This window comes from Taudactylus pleione, unplaced genomic scaffold (genome assembly GCF_031769625.1).
Source record: "Taudactylus pleione unplaced genomic scaffold, aTauple2 ptg000061l, whole genome shotgun sequence".
NCBI classification, from domain to species: domain Eukaryota; kingdom Metazoa; phylum Chordata; class Amphibia; order Anura; family Myobatrachidae; genus Taudactylus; species Taudactylus pleione.
Window position 1 is genome coordinate 10,090,734 of NW_028284463.1, and position 19,152 is coordinate 10,109,885.

The 19,152-nt window shown below is 51.1% G+C and overlaps 1 protein-coding gene across 2 annotated transcripts in view; it reads right to left on the reverse strand.

The window, feature by feature from the left end:
• RHOT2 (ras homolog family member T2) overlaps positions 1 to 19,152 on the reverse strand; it is a 49,609-nt gene that overhangs the window by 5,710 nt on the left and 24,747 nt on the right. For both annotated transcript variants that reach the window (XM_088464555.1, XM_088464561.1), the window contains exons 11-16: positions 13,035 to 13,155; positions 12,329 to 12,413; positions 11,617 to 11,762; positions 10,306 to 10,406; positions 7,478 to 7,608; positions 66 to 146 (exon numbers count right to left, since the gene is read on the reverse strand). In XM_088464555.1, the coding sequence (XP_088320681.1) occupies positions 66 to 146; positions 7,478 to 7,608; positions 10,306 to 10,406; positions 11,617 to 11,762; positions 12,329 to 12,413; positions 13,035 to 13,155 (665 nt within the window). The remainder of the gene's footprint in view (positions 1 to 65; positions 147 to 7,477; positions 7,609 to 10,305; positions 10,407 to 11,616; positions 11,763 to 12,328; positions 12,414 to 13,034; positions 13,156 to 19,152) is intronic.

The window sequence follows — 19,152 nt, forward strand, 5'->3', positions numbered from 1 at the left end:
GTCCTTACAAACTAAATATATTACCAATAACTTCAAGACCCTTGTACCCACTTTATTGCACTTACAATGAGGTACTTCTCTTGTCCCCCGACGAGCACAGTGTTGACGGAGTAGAAGGAGGGCTCCCTGCGACTCTGCAGCTGCTCCTGAGGAAGGAGATGAGGTGGTTACAAGAGGAGCGAGATGCCAGGGACAAGGCAGGGTCATGTAGGAAAACAAGAGATATGGTAAGAACTTACCCTTGTTATCTCGGTTTCTACGAAGTCCATAGGGTCCACAGGGTTGACCTTGGGGTATAGCTGGATCTGGATCCACGGGCACCACGTAGTTAAAGCTTTTGCTGCTCCCAGGATGCACTTGGGTCCATCCTCCTCTATACCCCGCCCCCGAGCCACAGGCACCTCAGTTGGTAAGCAGCTAAGGCCGGAGGAGGAGACTAAACAGAGAGAAGGAAGACTGGAACACACAAGAAACCATACTCACAGAAATGGGAGACGGAAAACCGGTGACCAGCCACACAGCCCATATGAAGCCAGGTGCGTCAGGGCGGGCGCCCTGTGGACCCTATGGACTTCGTAGAAACAGAGATAACAAAGGTAAGTTCTTACCATATCTCTTGTTTTCTACTTCAGGGTCCATAGGGGGTCCACAGGGTTGACCTTGGGGATGTCCCAAAGCAGTTCATCTAAGGGCGGGGACGCTCCTGTGCTGAAAGGAGTACCCAGCGCCCAAAGGATGCATCCTGAGAGGCGAAGGTGTCAAACGCATAGAACCTCAAAAACGTCTGAATTGAAGACCAAGTAGCCGCCTTACACAGCTGAACAGCGGAGGCGCCACGTCTAGCAGCCCAAGAGGGACCCACAGAACGAGTGGAATGAGCCTTAACAGAGGCTGGCACAGGTAAACCCTCCTGCGCATCAGCCTCACAAATAACGGAACAAAGCCAACGGGCTAACGTTTGTTTGTTGGCAGGCCAACCCCTCCTGTGAAAACCAAAGAGGACAAACAATGAATCAGACTTCTGAACAGAAGCAGTCCGGTCCACATAAATTTTGAGCGCACAGACTACATCTAAGGAAGCCTCCCCAGCTGAAAGATCAGGTGATTGAAAAGCTGGCACAACAAGTTCCTGATTGATATGGAACTTTGAAACCACTTTAGGTAAAAATTCAGGACGAGTGTGGAGCACCGCTCTGTCCTGGTGAAAAATCAGAAAGGGGGGGGCGACAGGAAAGTTCCCCCAACTCTGACACCCTCCTGGCAGAAGCAATTGCCAGGAGAAAAACGGTCTTGAATGGCAACCACTTGAGCTCCACCGACTCAAGAGGCTCAAAAGGAGGAACCTGCAGGACTCGCCAAGTCCCAAGGAGCCACAGGAGGCACGAAGGGAGGCTGGATTCGAAGAACACCTTGGAAAAAAGTGTGAACATCTGGCAGTGTAGCAATCCGTCGTTGGAACCACACGGACAATGCGGACACATGAACCTTCAGGGACTCAAGGCGTAAGCCTAGGTCCAAACCCGATTGAAGAAATTCCAAGATCCTAGAAACTCAGAACACCTGAGGATCATAGTTTCTGGACTCACATCACTGAAAGTAAGTGCGCCACACCCTGTGGTAAATCCGTGCGGAAGCAGGCTTGCGTGCCCTGAGCATGGTACTAATAACCAAACCCGAGAATCCCCGAGACCTTAAGACGGCTGTCTCAAGAGCCACGCCGTCAAAGACAGCCGACCCAGATCTGGGTAAAACACAGAAAAAAGGAATTTGCCCCCCAGCACACTGAAGCTAAAACAAAAATACTTTAATCCTATATGATAATAGAAATTCAGAGGTATTGGTTACATACATTTGCAAATATATGAATAAGCGCTTTTACGCTTCACTATAAAAAATTTTCCCATTTTCGTGTGATGCCCTGGGGATGGTCCTTGGCTGGAATTTTTTGGGGTGCCTTGCTTCTCGGACGTGAACCCCTTAATGTTAGGGACGCTGGTATAGAGGAGCCTTGACGTTGGCCCAGCGCTTATTCATATATTTGCAAATGTATGTAACCAATACCTCTGAATTTCTATTATCATGTAGGATTCAAGTATTTTTGATTTAGCTGCAGTGTGCTGGGAGGCAAATTCCTTTTTTCTGTGTTCAGTGTAAACCCCGCCCTTTACAAGCACCTGTAGTATATCATATATAAGCTGATTGAGCAACTACCATATTTTTTGCTTCCAGATCTGGGTAAAGGCAGGGCCCTTGAGACAATAGGTTCTGACGCTGAGGAAGAAGGTACGGAGCGTCGATGGAGAGGCTCCTCAGATCGGAGTACCAAGGACGTCTGGGCCACGCCGGAGCCACCAGCACGAGCGTGCCACCGTTCTGCTTGAATTTCCGCAGAACCCGAGGTAGCAGGGATATCGGAGGAAACAGATACGCCAGGCGAAACGTCCATTTCACTGACAGCGCGTCTACCAGACATGCGCCTGCGTCTCTTGTCCTTGACCCGTAAATGGGCAACTTGTGATTGTGACAGGAGGCCATCAAGTCCAGCTCCGGGATGAAGACCGCCGAGATCGCTGGAATGTGGCACTCCGCCCAAGCAAGGATGCGAGACACCTCCGACATCGCAGACCAACTGCGAGTTCCACCCTGGAGGTTGATGTACGCCACCGTGGTGGCATTGTCGGACTGTACCTGAACCGCCCTTCCGTGAAGAGCGTCGCCGGACGACTGCAGAGCCCTGTACACCGCCCGCAGTTCCAGGATGTTGATGGGGAGAAGTGCTTCTTCCGCAGACCAACGACCCTGAAGTGACAACGAGCCTGTCACTGCCCCCCAAGGCCGGAGACTGGCATCTGTCGTGAGCAGGACCCAGTCCAGGATCCAAAAGGGGTGCCCCTCGACCAGATGAGCTGTCTGAAGCCACCAAGCCAAAGACTGCCGAACCTCCGGGGACAACACCAGCATCTGAGAGCGGATCCGGTGAGGTAACCCGTTCCATTCTGATAGAATCAGCCCCTGCAGGGGCCGTGAATGGAACTGGGCAAATTCCACCATGTCGAATGTCGACAACATGGACCCCAGAACTCTCATAGCCGAATGGACCGACAGGCGGCAACTACTCAGGCAACTGTGTATCCGCAGCTGTAGGGAGGAGACCTTCTCCGGAGTCAGGAAGATCCTTTGCTGACGAGAATCCAGCAGGGCTCCCAAATGAACCATCCGCTGTGATGGAATCAGGGAGGACTTTCTCCAATTTATCAACCACCCGTGCGCTTGCAGACAAGCGATTATCAGGTGGAGATGTTGAAGCAGTACCTCCGGGGAGCTCGCCAGCAAAAGAAGGTCGTCCAGATACGGCAATAGCCGTACATTCTGGTTTCCGAAGATGCGTGGCCATGACTGCCATCACTTTGGTGAATACCCTCGGTGCCATGGAGAGGCCAAAGGGTAGCGCCCGGAACTGATAATGATGCTGAAGGATAGCGAACCTCAAATACCGCTGGTGCGAAGGTGCTATCGGGACATGGAGGTAGGCGTCCTGGATATCCAGAGACACCATGTAATCCCCAGGTTCCATCGCAGAATGATGGAACGTAACGTTTCCATCCTGAATTTGGGAACTCTGAGGAATTTGTTCAGAGACTTCAAATTGAGGATAGGGTGATGAGAACCATTGGGTTTCTGCACCAGAAACAGAGTAGAGTAGTACCCCATCCCCCGTTGTGATTGAGGAACGGGAACAATGACCCCTGCTTTCAGCAAGGACTCTACAGCTTCCTGAATCTGCAAAGCCTTGGTATTGTCCTGAGAAGGACCCGTGCAGAAAAACTGGTGGCGTGGTCTGTGCCGAAAGGACAGGGCGTACCCCTGGGAGACCACTTCTCGAACCCAGGCATCCGTGGTGGTATTGTGCCAGCACTGGGCAAATTGAAGAAGTCGGCCTCCCACCCTGGGGTCCCCCAGAGGGAGGCACGTCCCATCAGGCAGGTTTATCCTCCTGCTTGGAAGAAGGGCGCCTGGCACTCCAGTCCTGCTTCTTGGGCTTAGGGGAGGTCTTGGTCGCCGACTGCCTCTGGAAGGACTGACCTTTGGCCTTGCCCTGAACCCGAAAGGACCAAAAGGCGAAGCTCCGCACCTTAGCAGGTGCTGAAGCCGAAGGGAGGAAGGCCGATTTAGACTTAGCCAGAGTATCCACTATTTTGTCCAAGTCTGGACCAAATAGCAACTCTCCATTAAAAGGTAAAGCCTCCAGGCCCTTTTTGGAGTCTGCGTCAGCTCTCCAGGACCGCAGCCACAAGGACCGATGCGCCGACACAGCTGCAGCCGACACCCTAGAGGTCAGCAGGCTTGCATCCAACCATGCTTCCCCAATATAGGAAGCCGCATCTCTCATTTGTCCTATCAACGCTCTCTGGATATCCGAAGCATTGTCCGGAAAGGTATCTTCTAAAGCGTTGGCCCAGCTCTCGATGCCTTAGCCACCCAAGAGATGGCCATGGACTGACGGGCCGCTGCCCCAGAGAGAGAGAGAGTAGATAGACTTTAAACAAGTCTCCACTTTCCTGTCCGTCAGATCCTTCAGGGAGGAGATAGACGGTAAAGGCAAAGTAGCGCTTTTAATTAAGCGGGTGACATGGGAATCCACTGCAGGCGGAGTTTCCCATTTCCTGCAATGAGCCTCAGGAAAAGGATAGTTGGATGCCAACCGTTTCTGTGGTTGGAATCTCTTGCTGGGAAACTGCCAGGTCCCCGCCATATGATCCGTCAACTGGTCGGACAGGGGAAAAACAGTCGAAGCTACTTTGGCCTTTTTAAAATTAGGATACTTCGACCTGGGAGCCGGTACATCCTCCTCTATATGAAGGAGGGCCCGCCCTAACCAATGCCGGCACATTAATGGAGGACTTAGTCTCCACCTCCTGGGCCCCGGCATCCGAGTCAGAGTCCTCATGGACCTCTCCGTCATCTGAAGACACGTCCGTGTCCGTGAACTGTGCCGCCAGTGAAGCCGGAACGGGTCGCTTGGACGCTTTTGGGGGCAAATCACTGTGTAACATCGACTGAAAAGCTGATGACGAGGCCGCCAGGCTCTGAACAGAGCTGGAGAGGACATCCACCCAGGGAGGGGGTACCGCCTGAGGATACCCGTGAAAGGGTACCATTGACTGCTGCGTCACAGTGGGAGACTGCACGTACACAGGCAATCCCGAATAAGGACCCACAGTCTGAGACCCGGGGGGAGACTGCAACAACTGCGTAACACCCGGGGGACGGTAGGCTGGGGCAACGCCCTAGAAGGGACAGCAAGACGGTCCGCGTTCGACGCCAGCACATGTGAAAACATAGCCCAAGGAGGATCCTGCGCCACCGGGGGTTTAGAGGGACCAGGTTCCAGCTGGCACCGCCCGCACAGACCGTCTTGAGACAAATCCACCCCATCAACCCCTGCCGAACAGCGCCGGCTGGAAAACAACAGGAGCCACGGAGCGCTCATTCTCCTCATCAGACATGACACAATAACTTTGCAATAAAAGTGTATCACCGAAAAGAAGTGAGGCGTATAACACCTGCGCACTCCCAAGTATGCAACACAAACAGCCCACAATATGGTACTGTGTAGCACACCACTGTATGTGACGGACCTCACAAATACGTAGATCTATATAAGTGAGGTACACAGAAAAAACACCCCTCCCCCACGCACATGCGGGCCGTAGGAGAAGGAAAGGGATAGGTATAAGCCCAGTCAGTAGAAAAAGCACAGACAGCAGCACTAGCAATAGTCACATACCATGCAGAGAAGTATTACTCACTGCACCTTCCGCTACAATCAACCTCCCAGATTCAGTGTCTGGGAGGGCTATAGCGCTGCGAACACTGTCCTTTGTAGAGGAGAGGTACGCAAGGGGACCGGTCCACGCACCGCCTGGGAGATCTGCGTTGCTGCCTGAGAAGATGGCCGCCGGAGAGCTCTGAGGAGGAGTGGCCGAGAGAGAGAACAGCCCAGCGACGCCAGCACGCATGAGAAAAGGCGCGCTGGGCTGAGGGGAGGAGCCGCTAAACCAGGGAAGGCTGCCTCCCCTGGCTAGTGATTAACCCCAGGGACGCTGGTTCCCCTCCAGCAATTACACCCTGGTGGTCCAGCGGTCAGACGGGGTATTCCATTGAAGGGGGAGCCCGCCGCCGCTACTAGCGCCGCCGGTCTGTCCCCAGAGACCGGCGGCTAAAGACTGCATTTGTATCCCCCGCGCGCAGTGCTGCACGCGGCTTACCTGGCCCCGTAGAATCCGGCAGGAGGTCCCGGAGCCACGCTAGTACTGACTCCGGGGTCCCGCTGCGATCCCCAGATCTGTATTGGCGTTGCAGCGCCAGCGGGGCTGTTGGAGCGGCAGCGTGAACGTCCAGATGGACAGTCTGATGCTGCCGCTCTGAAGAGTAAAAATAAATAAATAAAATCTTCTTTAAAAAAATAAAAATAAAGCTTAGGGGCTGCTTATGCAGCCCCACTGCCCAGGGTGACCCGATTCCAGCCGGGCACCAACTAAAACTGAGGTGCCTGTGGCTCGGGGGCGGGGTATAGAGGAGGACGGACCCAAGTGCATCCTGGGAGCAGCAAAGCTATAACTGTGTGGTGCCCGTGGATCCAGATCCAGCTATACCCCAAGGTCAACCCTGTGGACCCCCTATGGACCCTGAAGTAGAAAGGTTGTTTAATGGGGAAAGGGAAAATAAAAAAATCCAACAGGAAACATGAAAATAAAATACACATTGATCAGCTGCGTGAGAGAGGACCGGAGCAAGTTACAGGTAACCACCTGCAGCCCTAATGATATCCGCATAATGAACGAGAGGCATGAAACGCGTTGTGTCAGGACAGTGCCTGGAAACTGCAGGGCCTCATAGGCGTTTAAGCTGCATCAACATTATCCTGACGGTCACAGGTCAGCCGAGAACATGTGATCTATATGGTTACATGTCAGAGGTCTACACACGTGACCAGCTATGAACTAGGGCAGTTAGTGTGTGCACCTGCCAAATACGCACAGCTGGGGCAGCCATTTTGTGGGCATCACTGGGGCCGTACTATGTGTAGGGGAGGGTTGGGTACGGGATGCTGGAGCTCGGGATCCCGATGCCAGCATCCCCACAGGGTTAGGATACCAACACCTGTCGGTAAGTATCCTAACCCGACCTCTACCCCTAACCCTCCCCACAGCCTCAGCCTATCCCTTCCCCCACCATAGCCTAACTCTAACCCCCCCCCTCCCCTAGCTCCTATACTTACTGGTGGGATTCCGACGCCGGCATTCTAAGTGCCAACATCCCGACAGCTGGGATTTAAACTACATCCCCTATGGGGGGGTTTGGGGGACAAGTGCACTGTAAAATAAACATGACTTCAAACCAGAACGACATTTCTTTAATACTTCTCTACAACACAAAGCATAGAAACAGGGAACGTGTAATAAACGCCTCTCACCTCAAGGCTCTGCCCCAGGAACGCTCGCAGGAAAGCAGATTTACCCGTCCCGCGGGGTCCGATCACTTTGCACACGAAGACGGTTCTCTGCGTCTGCCCCTTTTCCAGGTCTATCCTCTTCTCCCGAGTCACTGAGGGGGGTGGGGATAAAGGCAGGAGTATTAGGCGGACGGGCACAGGACAGGTACAGCCTTTTAGCAAGGAGGACTCGGGAGACAACTATTTTGGTTTGTCCCTACATGAAGCCATTAACACCTCACATAAATCCAGGGAGCACTGGTTGGGGTCCAGGAGGGGTCATTAGACGTTTTATCAAGTAATAGAACGTTAACTGCATGTGACGGTGACATGCTGGGAATAGGTGATGTACATTATATAAGGCAGGGGACATGCCGGGAATAGGTGATGTACATTATATAAGGCAGGGGACATGCCGGGAATAGGTGATGTACAATATATAAGGCAGGGGACATGCCGGGAATAGGTGATGTACAATATATAAGGCAGAGGACATGCCGGGAATAGGTGATGTACATTGTATAAGGCAGGGGACATGCCGGGAATAGGTGATGTACAATATATAAAAGGCAGGGGACATGCTGGGAGTAGGTGATGTACAATATATAAAAGGCAGGGGACATGCTGGGAGTAGGTGATGTACAATATATAAGGCAGGGGACATGCTGGGAATAGGTGATGTACAATATATAAGGCAGGGGACATGCTGGGAATAGGTGATGTACATTATATAAGGCAGGGGACATGCTGGGAATAGGTGATGTACATTATATAAGGCAGGGGACATGCCGGGAATAGGTGATGTACATTATATAAGGCAGGGGACATGCTGGGAATAGGTGATGTACATTATATAAGGCAGGGGACATGCTGGGAATAGACATACAGCTAATCAGCTATTAGACTGCACCAAACAAAAATAGGACTAAAAAGTCTAAAAACTGCATATTATAAAAGTGCGGCTATAAAGTGCAGGAAGCGGCAGTATAAGGACCTCTACACCTAAAATGCACTGATCTTAAGCTGCCACCCCTTGAGGACTGAATGTTCCCCACCAGGGGTAAGTCAGTTCTCCTCCCCAGACTACTAACCAGTACTCCTCCAGATCCTAATACGCTTGGTAAGTGCAAGAGCTTCCCATAAGACAATAGAGCACCGGTCAACGGATGGAAACCTTTACATATGTGTAATTATTACGACATGCTCCAATTTCATTTCTCACCAAGTTCTATTATACGTTTGGCGTCTCTGTAGTACGCACGCGGCCTGCGCCAGCCTAGTCAGGTGCTGTGTAGACTGAATAGGCATGAATGAGCTGCGCCTTCGGGCAGATCAGGTCAGTGGCCCGTCTCTGCTGGCTCACAGTGCGCTGCCCGCTGCTATTCCGTTCTGTGATGCGAGGCACAGGTGGCATTACATGACACGCGCCTAGTGACATCAATAGAAAACGCAGCGGCATGGAGCGGGGAGCATAAGTTAGGCCACAATCCTACGGATGAGACAACGAACCTGCGCTGTGCGTCTACATTCTGACCCGGTTATTTGCACACAAGTGACGGCAGTTAATGGTCTCAGCGAGTTCAGTAACATGAACGTATTCCTGACCAGACAAACTGAGGCATTACTTGTGATATAAACCCTGGAAAGCGAAGCATCCCTGTAAGAAACAGCTGGTGGAGCCCCAGTTCCTGTCCTGCCCCCTCATGACTATCCCTGTGATAGCCAGTGTGGGATAATGAAGGATGATTCATGTATCAAGAAGACACAAGTGCTTCCCTTCCCCCCGGGTACATGGCAGGAAAATTCAAGATTTACAGCAAGAGATTTAAAAGCGTATTCCTCCCAAAAATAGCATCTTCCAATATTCTCCCCTCCTGGGGTCACCGCCATTTGCTGTACACCTATCAGGAGCCTACATACAACCGGGACCTGTCCTCATCATATTCTGCGCTGTAGGAGGGGAGATCTGATACGACAGCTGTAAGGCTACCAATCAGAGACTACCCTGCCATGGGCCTGTTATGTGAGCGGCATCGGTCTTATAGGTAAGTGCTGGGACCCTGCTAGATGCAATAAATTGGGGTCTCCCAGTTTACAGGAATTGAAAGGAATTTAGGGTCTACTTCAGACCCGCTCGCGAGCACTCGCAAGTGGGTCGATGTTGGCCCAGTGCGCATGCGCACTGGGCCAAGCCGTCGCTATGGGTCTCGCACCAAAGGGGGCGTGCTGTCGATGGTGAGTGACAGCACGCCCCCCTTTGGTGGGCATGGCTGGCCAGACGGAGGCGTTCCCATGGGAACGCCTACCGTCTGGGGCCGGCCCCACTGACATCACTAGTGATGTCAGTGGGAGTGCTTTTGGCTCTGATAGAGACGAAAGCACCAGGGCTTGCGCCCACGAGACCCTACCGCAAGGGTCTCGTCGCAAGCCCGATGGTCTTGACCATCGCGACCATCATTTTGGCCGCTCGCATAAGCTGTGGGTGCTCACCCACAGCTATACGAGCGGCCAGGAGACCTCTCCAAAATTAGGAAGGACGGCCCTGATTCAGAGCGAGCGCTCTGTCAGAGCGTCCGGCTCTGAATCAGGGCCTTAGAACACTGGTTATGTATAGTGGAAACCCTCTTGAAATGATTAATTCCTAGATAGATTTGTAACATCTAGAAATACAATCTGTCCCTGCTCTCTCAAAGGATGAATATATTTCTGTGAATGTGTCACTTCCACAGAATGTCTCAGGGCACGGGAGCAGGACGCCTGCCGACCACCATCCCCGGACAGGGAGGGACATATGTAGGCAGCACACACACCGGTGATTGCTCGCGTCTGGCTGTCCTGATCGCACAGGATGGGATATCCCAGATACCCCAGGTGTTCCAGGCACCGGTGTACGTCTAGATAGGCCACCAACCTGCCAGGGAAAAGAGAACAAATGTCATATATCTGTATTACTTTGCAGCCGGTATGCGCCTTGGCTGACATGACACCTACGTGGACCCACTACCTAGATGCAGCTGACGGCTCTAATGGACTATGGGCCTGATTCAGAGCCGCTCGCTTGCAAATCAAGCGCTCGCTCTTTGCGCTGTAAGGACGCCCTCTATGTCTTAGTGAGCGACGGCAGTTAGCGTACGCTGGACTATAAAACCTCCCACCTGTCACTCGCAGCACACGTCATCTCCGGGAAGTATCTGATTAATCGTGAACATCGAGGGCCATCGGAGCTGCTCGCAGCGCTTGGGGTTGACCTAACCTACTCCAAGCACTGCGAGCAGTTCAGGCTAAAAAACAACCAAGTCACGTGTGCGATGATGCTACTTTGCTAATTATGCACGACCATTAAACACCGTTCTGACGGTCAGACACGCCTGCGTTCGCACAACCACTCCCCCCCATCCACAAGCACCTTGCCCTGTTACCACCCACAAACGGCGCAATCTGTCACTCAAAGTAGCGTCCTGTCTGTGTACTACGAGCGCTCAATTGTACATTGCAGACGCTAGTTTGCGTACGCGCACTGCGACTTACACATGCAAAGACAGGCGACAATGGCTCCTAGCGAGCGAGCGGGTCTGAATGAGGTCCTATGCCCTAGACAGGTGCTTTACTCAAGCAAGCTTCTGATAACACCAGATTTCTACATGCACTTATTATCTGGTGTGTCCTCTTGTCCCCACTGTCCGGTTATATACAGGTCACATAACCAATGCAAAAACAAATGACAAAAATAACCAATGGTGTCTTGGCAAGTGTCTCTCTGGCTAATTTCCACCCCAACACCCGGTTATTAGCGGTGTAGGAATAGCGCTGTGACTGATCAGCCAGACGCGGTGGTAGAGTAGATCTCTGTCAGTGCCTGGAGTAAAAGGGTTTATATCAGCCGGCTGGGTAAGTGGCATCGCTCAGGGATGGGCCTAGAAGTGTCTGATCGTGCTCTGCTCCTGCTCCTGAACGTTGTCTGTCCATAGGACATAGAGATGGCACTTGGGGAACAAAATACGCCAGGCTGCTGCTGTGTACCCGAGCGGGGATGAATGATTAGCTCTGATCTAAGATGACTTTTGCTGTACGTGTTTTGCTGTTGCGGAGAGGCAGACAAGATAAACAGGCTTTGAACTCACGTCCACTGGCACAGGAACCCGTGGAGGGGCAGCAGACTCTTCTCTGGCATATGCACTGTGCTCTGCAACTCAGGACCCCAGGGAGTATATGGGAAAACACTGAAAAAGCTTTGAAGCTCTGAAGGACTTAGGGCACCGTCGCCATCCTGTGGAGATATTAGGGAATGACAGTTAATATTCCTTATCAGGTACATTGAATGGAAACTGCCTCCATTGCGTTGGTCACCACTGGTGCCTAATGTGGGGCAAGTAATCACGCTGTCAACCCTGGCTGAGGAGCGTTGGACTACCACCCCCTTCCAAGCCCTCGATGATGGTGATACTATACCTAAGATATATTTATCCATTTTATTATCTGTAAAGCGCTGTGGAATATGTGTACATTATCTAAATAACAATAAATAATATTTGGGTACAGAATTACAGATTTCTGCGGCAGCACTTGGCGGTGTTACACATGGAACTCCCCCTATGATTTATAGTCCTCCCAGAATGCTAAGTCCTACCCCAAACTCAATGCCCAGCAGAACGAACGACCGTTGTCTTCCAATGTATAACTTAACTGTAGCTTTGCTGATCACCAATATGTACCATTTATCTTACAAATGTGCAGATCAAGTACAGCCAAGTTCAATCTCGCGAGTGATGCCTGTGTGCGAGTGTACGTATTTATATCTGAGAGCCTGTACACGTGTGTAAGGGGGCGCCTCACCAGGTCGTGCTTCTCAAAAATCTTCTGCAGGAACTGGTAGCCAAAATGGTTCAGCTCAGTGGAGGAATCGTGGGGAACTCGGAGCCTGGGGGAGAAGGGAGAGCTGCAGTCACGTAACATACGGGTGACAGGAGAACAAACAGCCAGGGAGACAGCGATGGTGGGAGGGGAAATAATTATACCATAATTAGCAATACTGGAGAATGTGGGGGTGGTGGATTCCTATTAACCACTACATCTCAGGAGACGGCACGCAACAAAAATTATAAAGTGTTACGGTATTAAAGCTCAATATCCTGGTCCCAAGAGCTTACCATTTATCAGGATATCAGTCAGCTTCCAAAACCAGGCTTAAGCAATACTCTGTGCCCTATAAAGCGTAAGTCTGTTATATGCCTGTCAGCAGATTCTCTAAGCAGATGCTGCATTCAGGGGGAGATGTGCCAAGCCTTGCAGAGAGATAGAGTACCAGCCAATCAGCTCCTAACTGCCACTTTACAGGCTGTGTTTGAAAAAGTGACAGTAAGGAGCCCATTGGTTGGTACTTTACCTCTCTCCAAGACTTAGCATGTAGACCCCAAAGTAACAAAATCTATGCAGGTTCAGTAAACTTCTGGTTCACCCTGATTGCGGAATCTGTGGCAGATTAATAGAATACCCGCCGCACCGGGTCTGTACAGAGACATTTTGTTCCCAGGACCCTTACGGTGGGTAGAGGTAGTCGTCAGTAAGCTCCAGGGCATCGTCATAGCCGAAACGGCGCAGAATTGTCCATGTTGTCTCGTGGCGCCCACGCTGGATGAAGAGGGTGTTGAGGAAGAGAAAGCCTGTGTGTAAAGGTAAAAGCTGTGGTCAGAACAGTGGCATACAGAGCCCATTTGTAGGCAGTTCTCATTTCTTCTATTAGACCAGAGTAATTATACACAGAGAAAGGAAAAGACTTTACTTACTGGTATCATCCATTTATGTTACGCTAATACAGCCTTCCTGATCAGGGGTTAGGTCCCAGCCACAGAAGGAAGCCAGAAATACCTCATCACCACCGAGGAACCAGGAAAGTGCACAACAAAACCGGAAAAGACGAACGCAATGGGCAAAACCAGAAGGTTCTGCAAGTAAACCATATCAACAAACAGAGAGACACCCTCGGGAGGGCAGATCTGTGTTCCTAAATGACCTATTGGCTGGGTAGACAATGGGAACGTCACAACCAGCTGGAGGGGGAAGGGAAGAAAGAGGCCATGGACTGCTCAATGATCCCCCAAGACTCACCTCAGACGGGGGTAAGAAGCGATAAAGATGTACACAGATGAGCAGGTAGAATCTTTGCAGACCGGCTTAGCCCCAGTCCCATGTCTCCCCGCTAGGGATGGGACATCAAAAGAATACACTGGAAGTACCTCCGGAACCGATGTTTTTTTTTTTTTTTTTTGTAAGCAAACTCTATACTTAAACATATAATAGACTCATACACTTTGAAAATAATTCTTATGGTGCATACACACGGTCAGATTTGTCAGATGAACGATTTTACCAAAGATTTGAACGATTTTTGACTGCATTAAAATGAATGGAATTGTCCAAGTCTGACTGCAAACACATCAGATGTCAGATATCGTTATCTGACCATCGGGAACGCGCATCTTTCAAATCGTTCATCTGACAGATATGTCAGATTTTCCTTCAGATATGAACTATTGAACGATTTTTTAAATCGTTATCGTTCAGATCTGAAGAAAAATCTGACCGTGTGTATGCACCATTAGACTATGGCCCTGACTCAGAGCCGGACGCTCTGACCAGAGCGCTCGCTCTGAATCAGGGCCCACCTCCATTAATATGGAGCGTCCTCCTGGACGCTCGTATAGCTGTGGATCACCACCCACAGCATATACGAGCGTGCAAAATGCTGGTCGCGATGGTCTTGACCATCACGACCATCGGAACTGCGAGTAAAAGCCTGCGGTTGAGTTTCTCAACCGCAAGGCCAGGAATGATTTTGGCTCTATCAGAGGGGCCGGCTTCAGATGGTAGGTGTTCCCTTGGGAACGCCTCCGTCTGGCAGGCACGCCCCCGGCACGCCCACCAAAGGGGGCGTGCTGTCAGTCACCATCAACAGCACGCCCCCTTTGATGAGACACTCCGAGCGTAGGAAAGTCCTTCGCTCGTCGGGTCTCACGCATGCGCACGACGGAGCTCCCTCCGTCGTGCGCATGCGCAGTGGGGAACATCGAACCACTTGCGAGCGTACTGCAGCTCGCGAGTGGGTCTCAATGACCCCCTATGTCTATCTACATGGAGGAAAACAGTGTATATACACCACCTTTTATGAAAAAAAACAAGTCTTTAGTAGAAAAGCATGATTAAATACAGAGCCATAACCTTCTTGGATGCAATGACAATGGTCACAAAACAATCTTTTTTGCAGCATGATACTTATCATAAAAGCCTAATAGCAGCAATGCAACCATTGAAGCTGGCCCCTGGCCAGACGGCTGTTTCGGTGGTGAACCACCTTCACCAAGAACTCAGTGCAGGCATAACTCATTTCCGACATAAAAGTGCACGATTACTGAGCGATTGCACGATTACGATGACGTCATCATACAATCGCTCAGTAATATCGGCATGTGGATGTGCGCCTTTAGGCACCGCTGGGTCTGTCATACAGAGCACATGCAGTGAGGGCCTGACAGTGACACTGTGACTGACTGCTCAGTTACCAATAGCTGCAGCAGCCAGATACCCCAAGCAGCCAATCGGTGTTCACCGAGAGCAGCACCAGTGACAGTGAGCCAGGGGTGGGACTGTCCTGTGCTGCAGCTGATTGGCTGACCAGAGTGCCTGTCACTCTGTCAGCCACCTCCCCCAGCAGCAGCATGCACGCAGCAGTAGTAGCCCAGTCAGTGTGTTTTGTACTCTCTTCTTAAGTTGTGATTGATTATAAAACAAGGAGAGAGCCAGCTAGTAGCCCAAAGCAGTGACAGCACCACACAGGGTCACACACCAAAAAAACAAAACACACAGGAAAAGCGGGGAAAAACATTAGGGGGGAGAAGGGGGGGGGGGAATCTTGCGATGGTGATGAAACATTGGATCCTAAACATTGCAGGGTTGAACATCGAAACCATCTGACCGATGTTTCCGATGGAACAGCAAATTATTCCCATCCCTACTCCCAGCCAAGAAAGGCCTCACAGTACTAGTCGCCTGGCTGGTAAGCCAAACTGCCTGTAAATTTAGCGTGGAGGACTGGATTAAACTTTTCTGAGGTAAAGAGTGTGAATCTTATTTAGTGCAAGCTGTAGAAAACATTTTATTTCACTGATGTCATTATCTAGTAAGTTTTAGGTTTGTCACAAGTTTGTTCGCCGTGATACTGCTTTTATACCTAAATTCCGAGTCTGGCCCGGAGGTTGGAACAGGGGGCCTGATTAATACTCGCTTGCAAGCGGGTCGATGGTGGCCCAGTGCGCACGCGGCTGTCGATGTTGATCGATAGCTCGCCCCATTTTGTAGGCGTGGCGGGGAGGTGGCTTCACAAACTGAGGCGTTCCCATGCGAACGCCTGCCGTTTGGGGGCGGCCCCACTGCCATCACCAGTGATGTCAGTGGGAGAGTTTCCGGCTCTATTCTGAGCCAGAAGCTCTCTGGGGCTTGCGACCATGAGACCCTACCACAAGGGTCTTGTCGCAAGCCCGATGGTCGCGATGGTCTTGACCATCGCGACCATCATCATGGCCGCTCGCTATAGCGGTGGGTGGTCACCCACAGCTATGCGAACGGCCAGGAGGCCGCCCCTAAAAAAAACAGCGCTCGCCCTGATTCAGAGCGAGCGCTCACTTTTTGCGAGCGCTTCTGAATCAGGCCCAGGGTTCCAAACCGGATCAGACCCAGAATTTAGCCGGCGCCGACACAGGAAATTCCCAAGTCGGCGCCGTTCGCACCGGAGCCAGGTCTGCAGTGACCCGACTCTTCCGGCGTGGAAGTGGACGCTTGGAGACGACGTCATCTCCAAGTGCCACGGAAGCCGGCCAATTGGCCGGGACGCGGCACCCTCCAGGTCATCATGACCCGGATCGCGCCGTTTACACTGCAGGGTTTCACTGGGTATTCCTATGTTAAGCCCTGCAAGTTACCTTGGTTGGATTCCCGGGTCACTCGATCCAGGAAGCCAACCCTGTCCCCTTTTACACCAAGGAGCTACCCGGGTTAACCATGCAATAAGCCGGGTTTTAGCTCTGGTGTAAAAGGGGTATAACAGAGTAACTTGTGTTTTTCTACCCTCTATGAGGATCTTAAGCGATACACTGTTACAGGATAATATACTTGTATGCAGATGATTATAGTACGTATATAAAGTCAGTCTATAGAATTCATGCTTAGGGGCTTCCGTGGCCGATGAGTAAAAGGGAGCAGGGGTGTAAAAGGATCTGCTGATTCCACAAAGCCCAGAGAACACCATCAGAAGGACAGAGGGTACGGTGCGGAGCCTCACCTTATCCTCATCGACAGCAGACACATGGAAGAGGGAACCTAGAGCTAAACCTTTCCAGAGGTGATGGCCAGGAGATCGGCTATCACCCGAAAATACATACAACGTAATGATTCTACATGGATGTAGTGGCTCAGACAGCAAGAGCTCGAGGATCGAGATTAGAGGACGGTGGAAGAATAGTTTGGTGACGTGGAGAACATGCAAAAAAAAGTTCCAGCCTTCTGGTCATGTGACAGCGAAACAGAATGATAAGCAGCAGCACCTGAACTTCATGCTGTGCCCTTATCTACACCATCTTCTCAAAAGCGGAAGCTATAACCAGTCTGAAGGCCACAGGAGTAGGAATGAAGCAGGTACGTGTTCCAGATCCTAAGGCAGATTCTAGATAACACTGACATTCGGGCACACAACATGGTCTAAAAGACAGATTCTGAGAAAACCTTTCCACAGCCAGAGAGTTAAGGCTCAGCGCTTCAGGTACTGGTGACTACATGGAGCCCAGGACAGTCAGATATGGGCGGTGTGGTAACAGCCAGGGAAGTTCTGCTGCCAGGACTGTTAGGTCACCATAGCAGGAGCAAAACTGACAATGCGGAGCTACCGGAACTGGAAGCTCTGTGACGTGGAGAGCATGGTGGGATTATACTCCAGGGACAAATTTCCCCTGGTATGGATGAGATACGGATGATTCTGCAACCAAGCTACATATAAACCTATTTGGTAATTTAGGAAAAGGCCGTGAAATCAACTCTGGAGACACAACAAATCTGAAATAACTGAGAGGAGACCTCTGGGTGGAGGGACCTCTCCGCTGGACGCAGAATTTGCTGGATGACAAAATGGGCCCCTGAATTCTTCACACGTGGGATACAAATGACACAACAGGTATCGTATGGCCATTTCCATCTCTGCCAAGTTGCTTTTGGTGCCCCTACTGTGGTAACACTGATGGACTTGACCCAAACAGAGTCGCCCTTCCAGCGATATAAAGCCAAGGACATCACTCTCAGCTCCTGACAGTTTACGGCAAGAGACTTTGCTGGTCAAACCATAGTCCCTGAAGTCCAGGGTTCCATAAAACGGATTCTCAAGCTTTGGCTTCCTGGCAAAGGTAACAGGTGCTCAACCACCAAAGATGGGATTGCCTGGTGGCAGGTGAAGGCTCCAGAGTCTACGAAGATAGAAGTGAGACCATTTCCAGAAATGAAACTGACCAGAAACAAATGCTATTATAGTGGAAACCATGGCTCCACAAAAGTATGGTGAAAACCAAAGGGGCTGTAAAAGCCAGTGATCCGTTAATGATGAAGATGAGCTACATGAGCCGCTTTCATGTCGGTAAACATCAACACGTTGGATATTGGGCCAAAAGGAATCTTTGGCATCCTTCATGTCTGTAGAGGTAATGAAACGCCATAAAGGCACAAATTAGAAGAAACACTAACGTGAATCCAGAGCCTAGTCTGCAGGCTCTTACAGCACTGTAGGACGCTCAGACTGCAGGCTCTTACAGCACTGGCAGACGCTCAGACTGCAGGCTCTTACAGCACTGGCAGACGCTCAGACTGGAGGCTCTTACAGCACTGTAGGACGCTCAGACTGGAGGCTCTTACAGCACTGTAGGACGCTCAGACTGCAGGCTCTTACAGCACTGTAGGACGTTCAGACTGGAGGCTCTTACAGCACTGTAGGACGCTCAGACTGCAGGCTCTTACAGCACTGTAGGACGCTCAGACTGCAGGCTCTTACAGCACTGTAGGACGCTCAGACTGCAGGCTCTTACAGCACTGTAGGACGCTCAGACTGCAGGCTCTTACAGCACTGTAGGACGCTCAGACTGCAGGCTCTTACAGCACTGTAGGACGCTCAGACTGGAGGCTCTTACAGCACTGGCAGACGCTCAGACTGCAGGCTCTTACAGCACTGGCAGACGCTCAGACTGCAGGCTCTTACAGCACTGTAGGACGCTCAGACTGGAGGCTTGCCAGACTAGAATAAGATACAGCAGGTCAGTGTCAGAAAACGCTTCCTCTGTGCCCCCTGAATGCTGCAGCTCAATCCAGCTGTGTAAGAAAATAATGAGAGTTACGACTCCAGGACATTCATGGAAGGGTCAGTTTTCCCCCTTATCCCAGGGTCCGTTCTGGAGAAAGGAGTCTGAAAAATTGCGATGAACTTGAAAATTTTTTTTTTTTTCAAGGAATGACTCCATCGTCAGAATGCAACTTGTTCATTCTAGCACCCTGCACCTGTCACAACCCCCGTGCAGTTCCTCTCTCCTGTAGCAAACAGAATGGTATTAGACAAAATCTGCGGCGCTTTATCT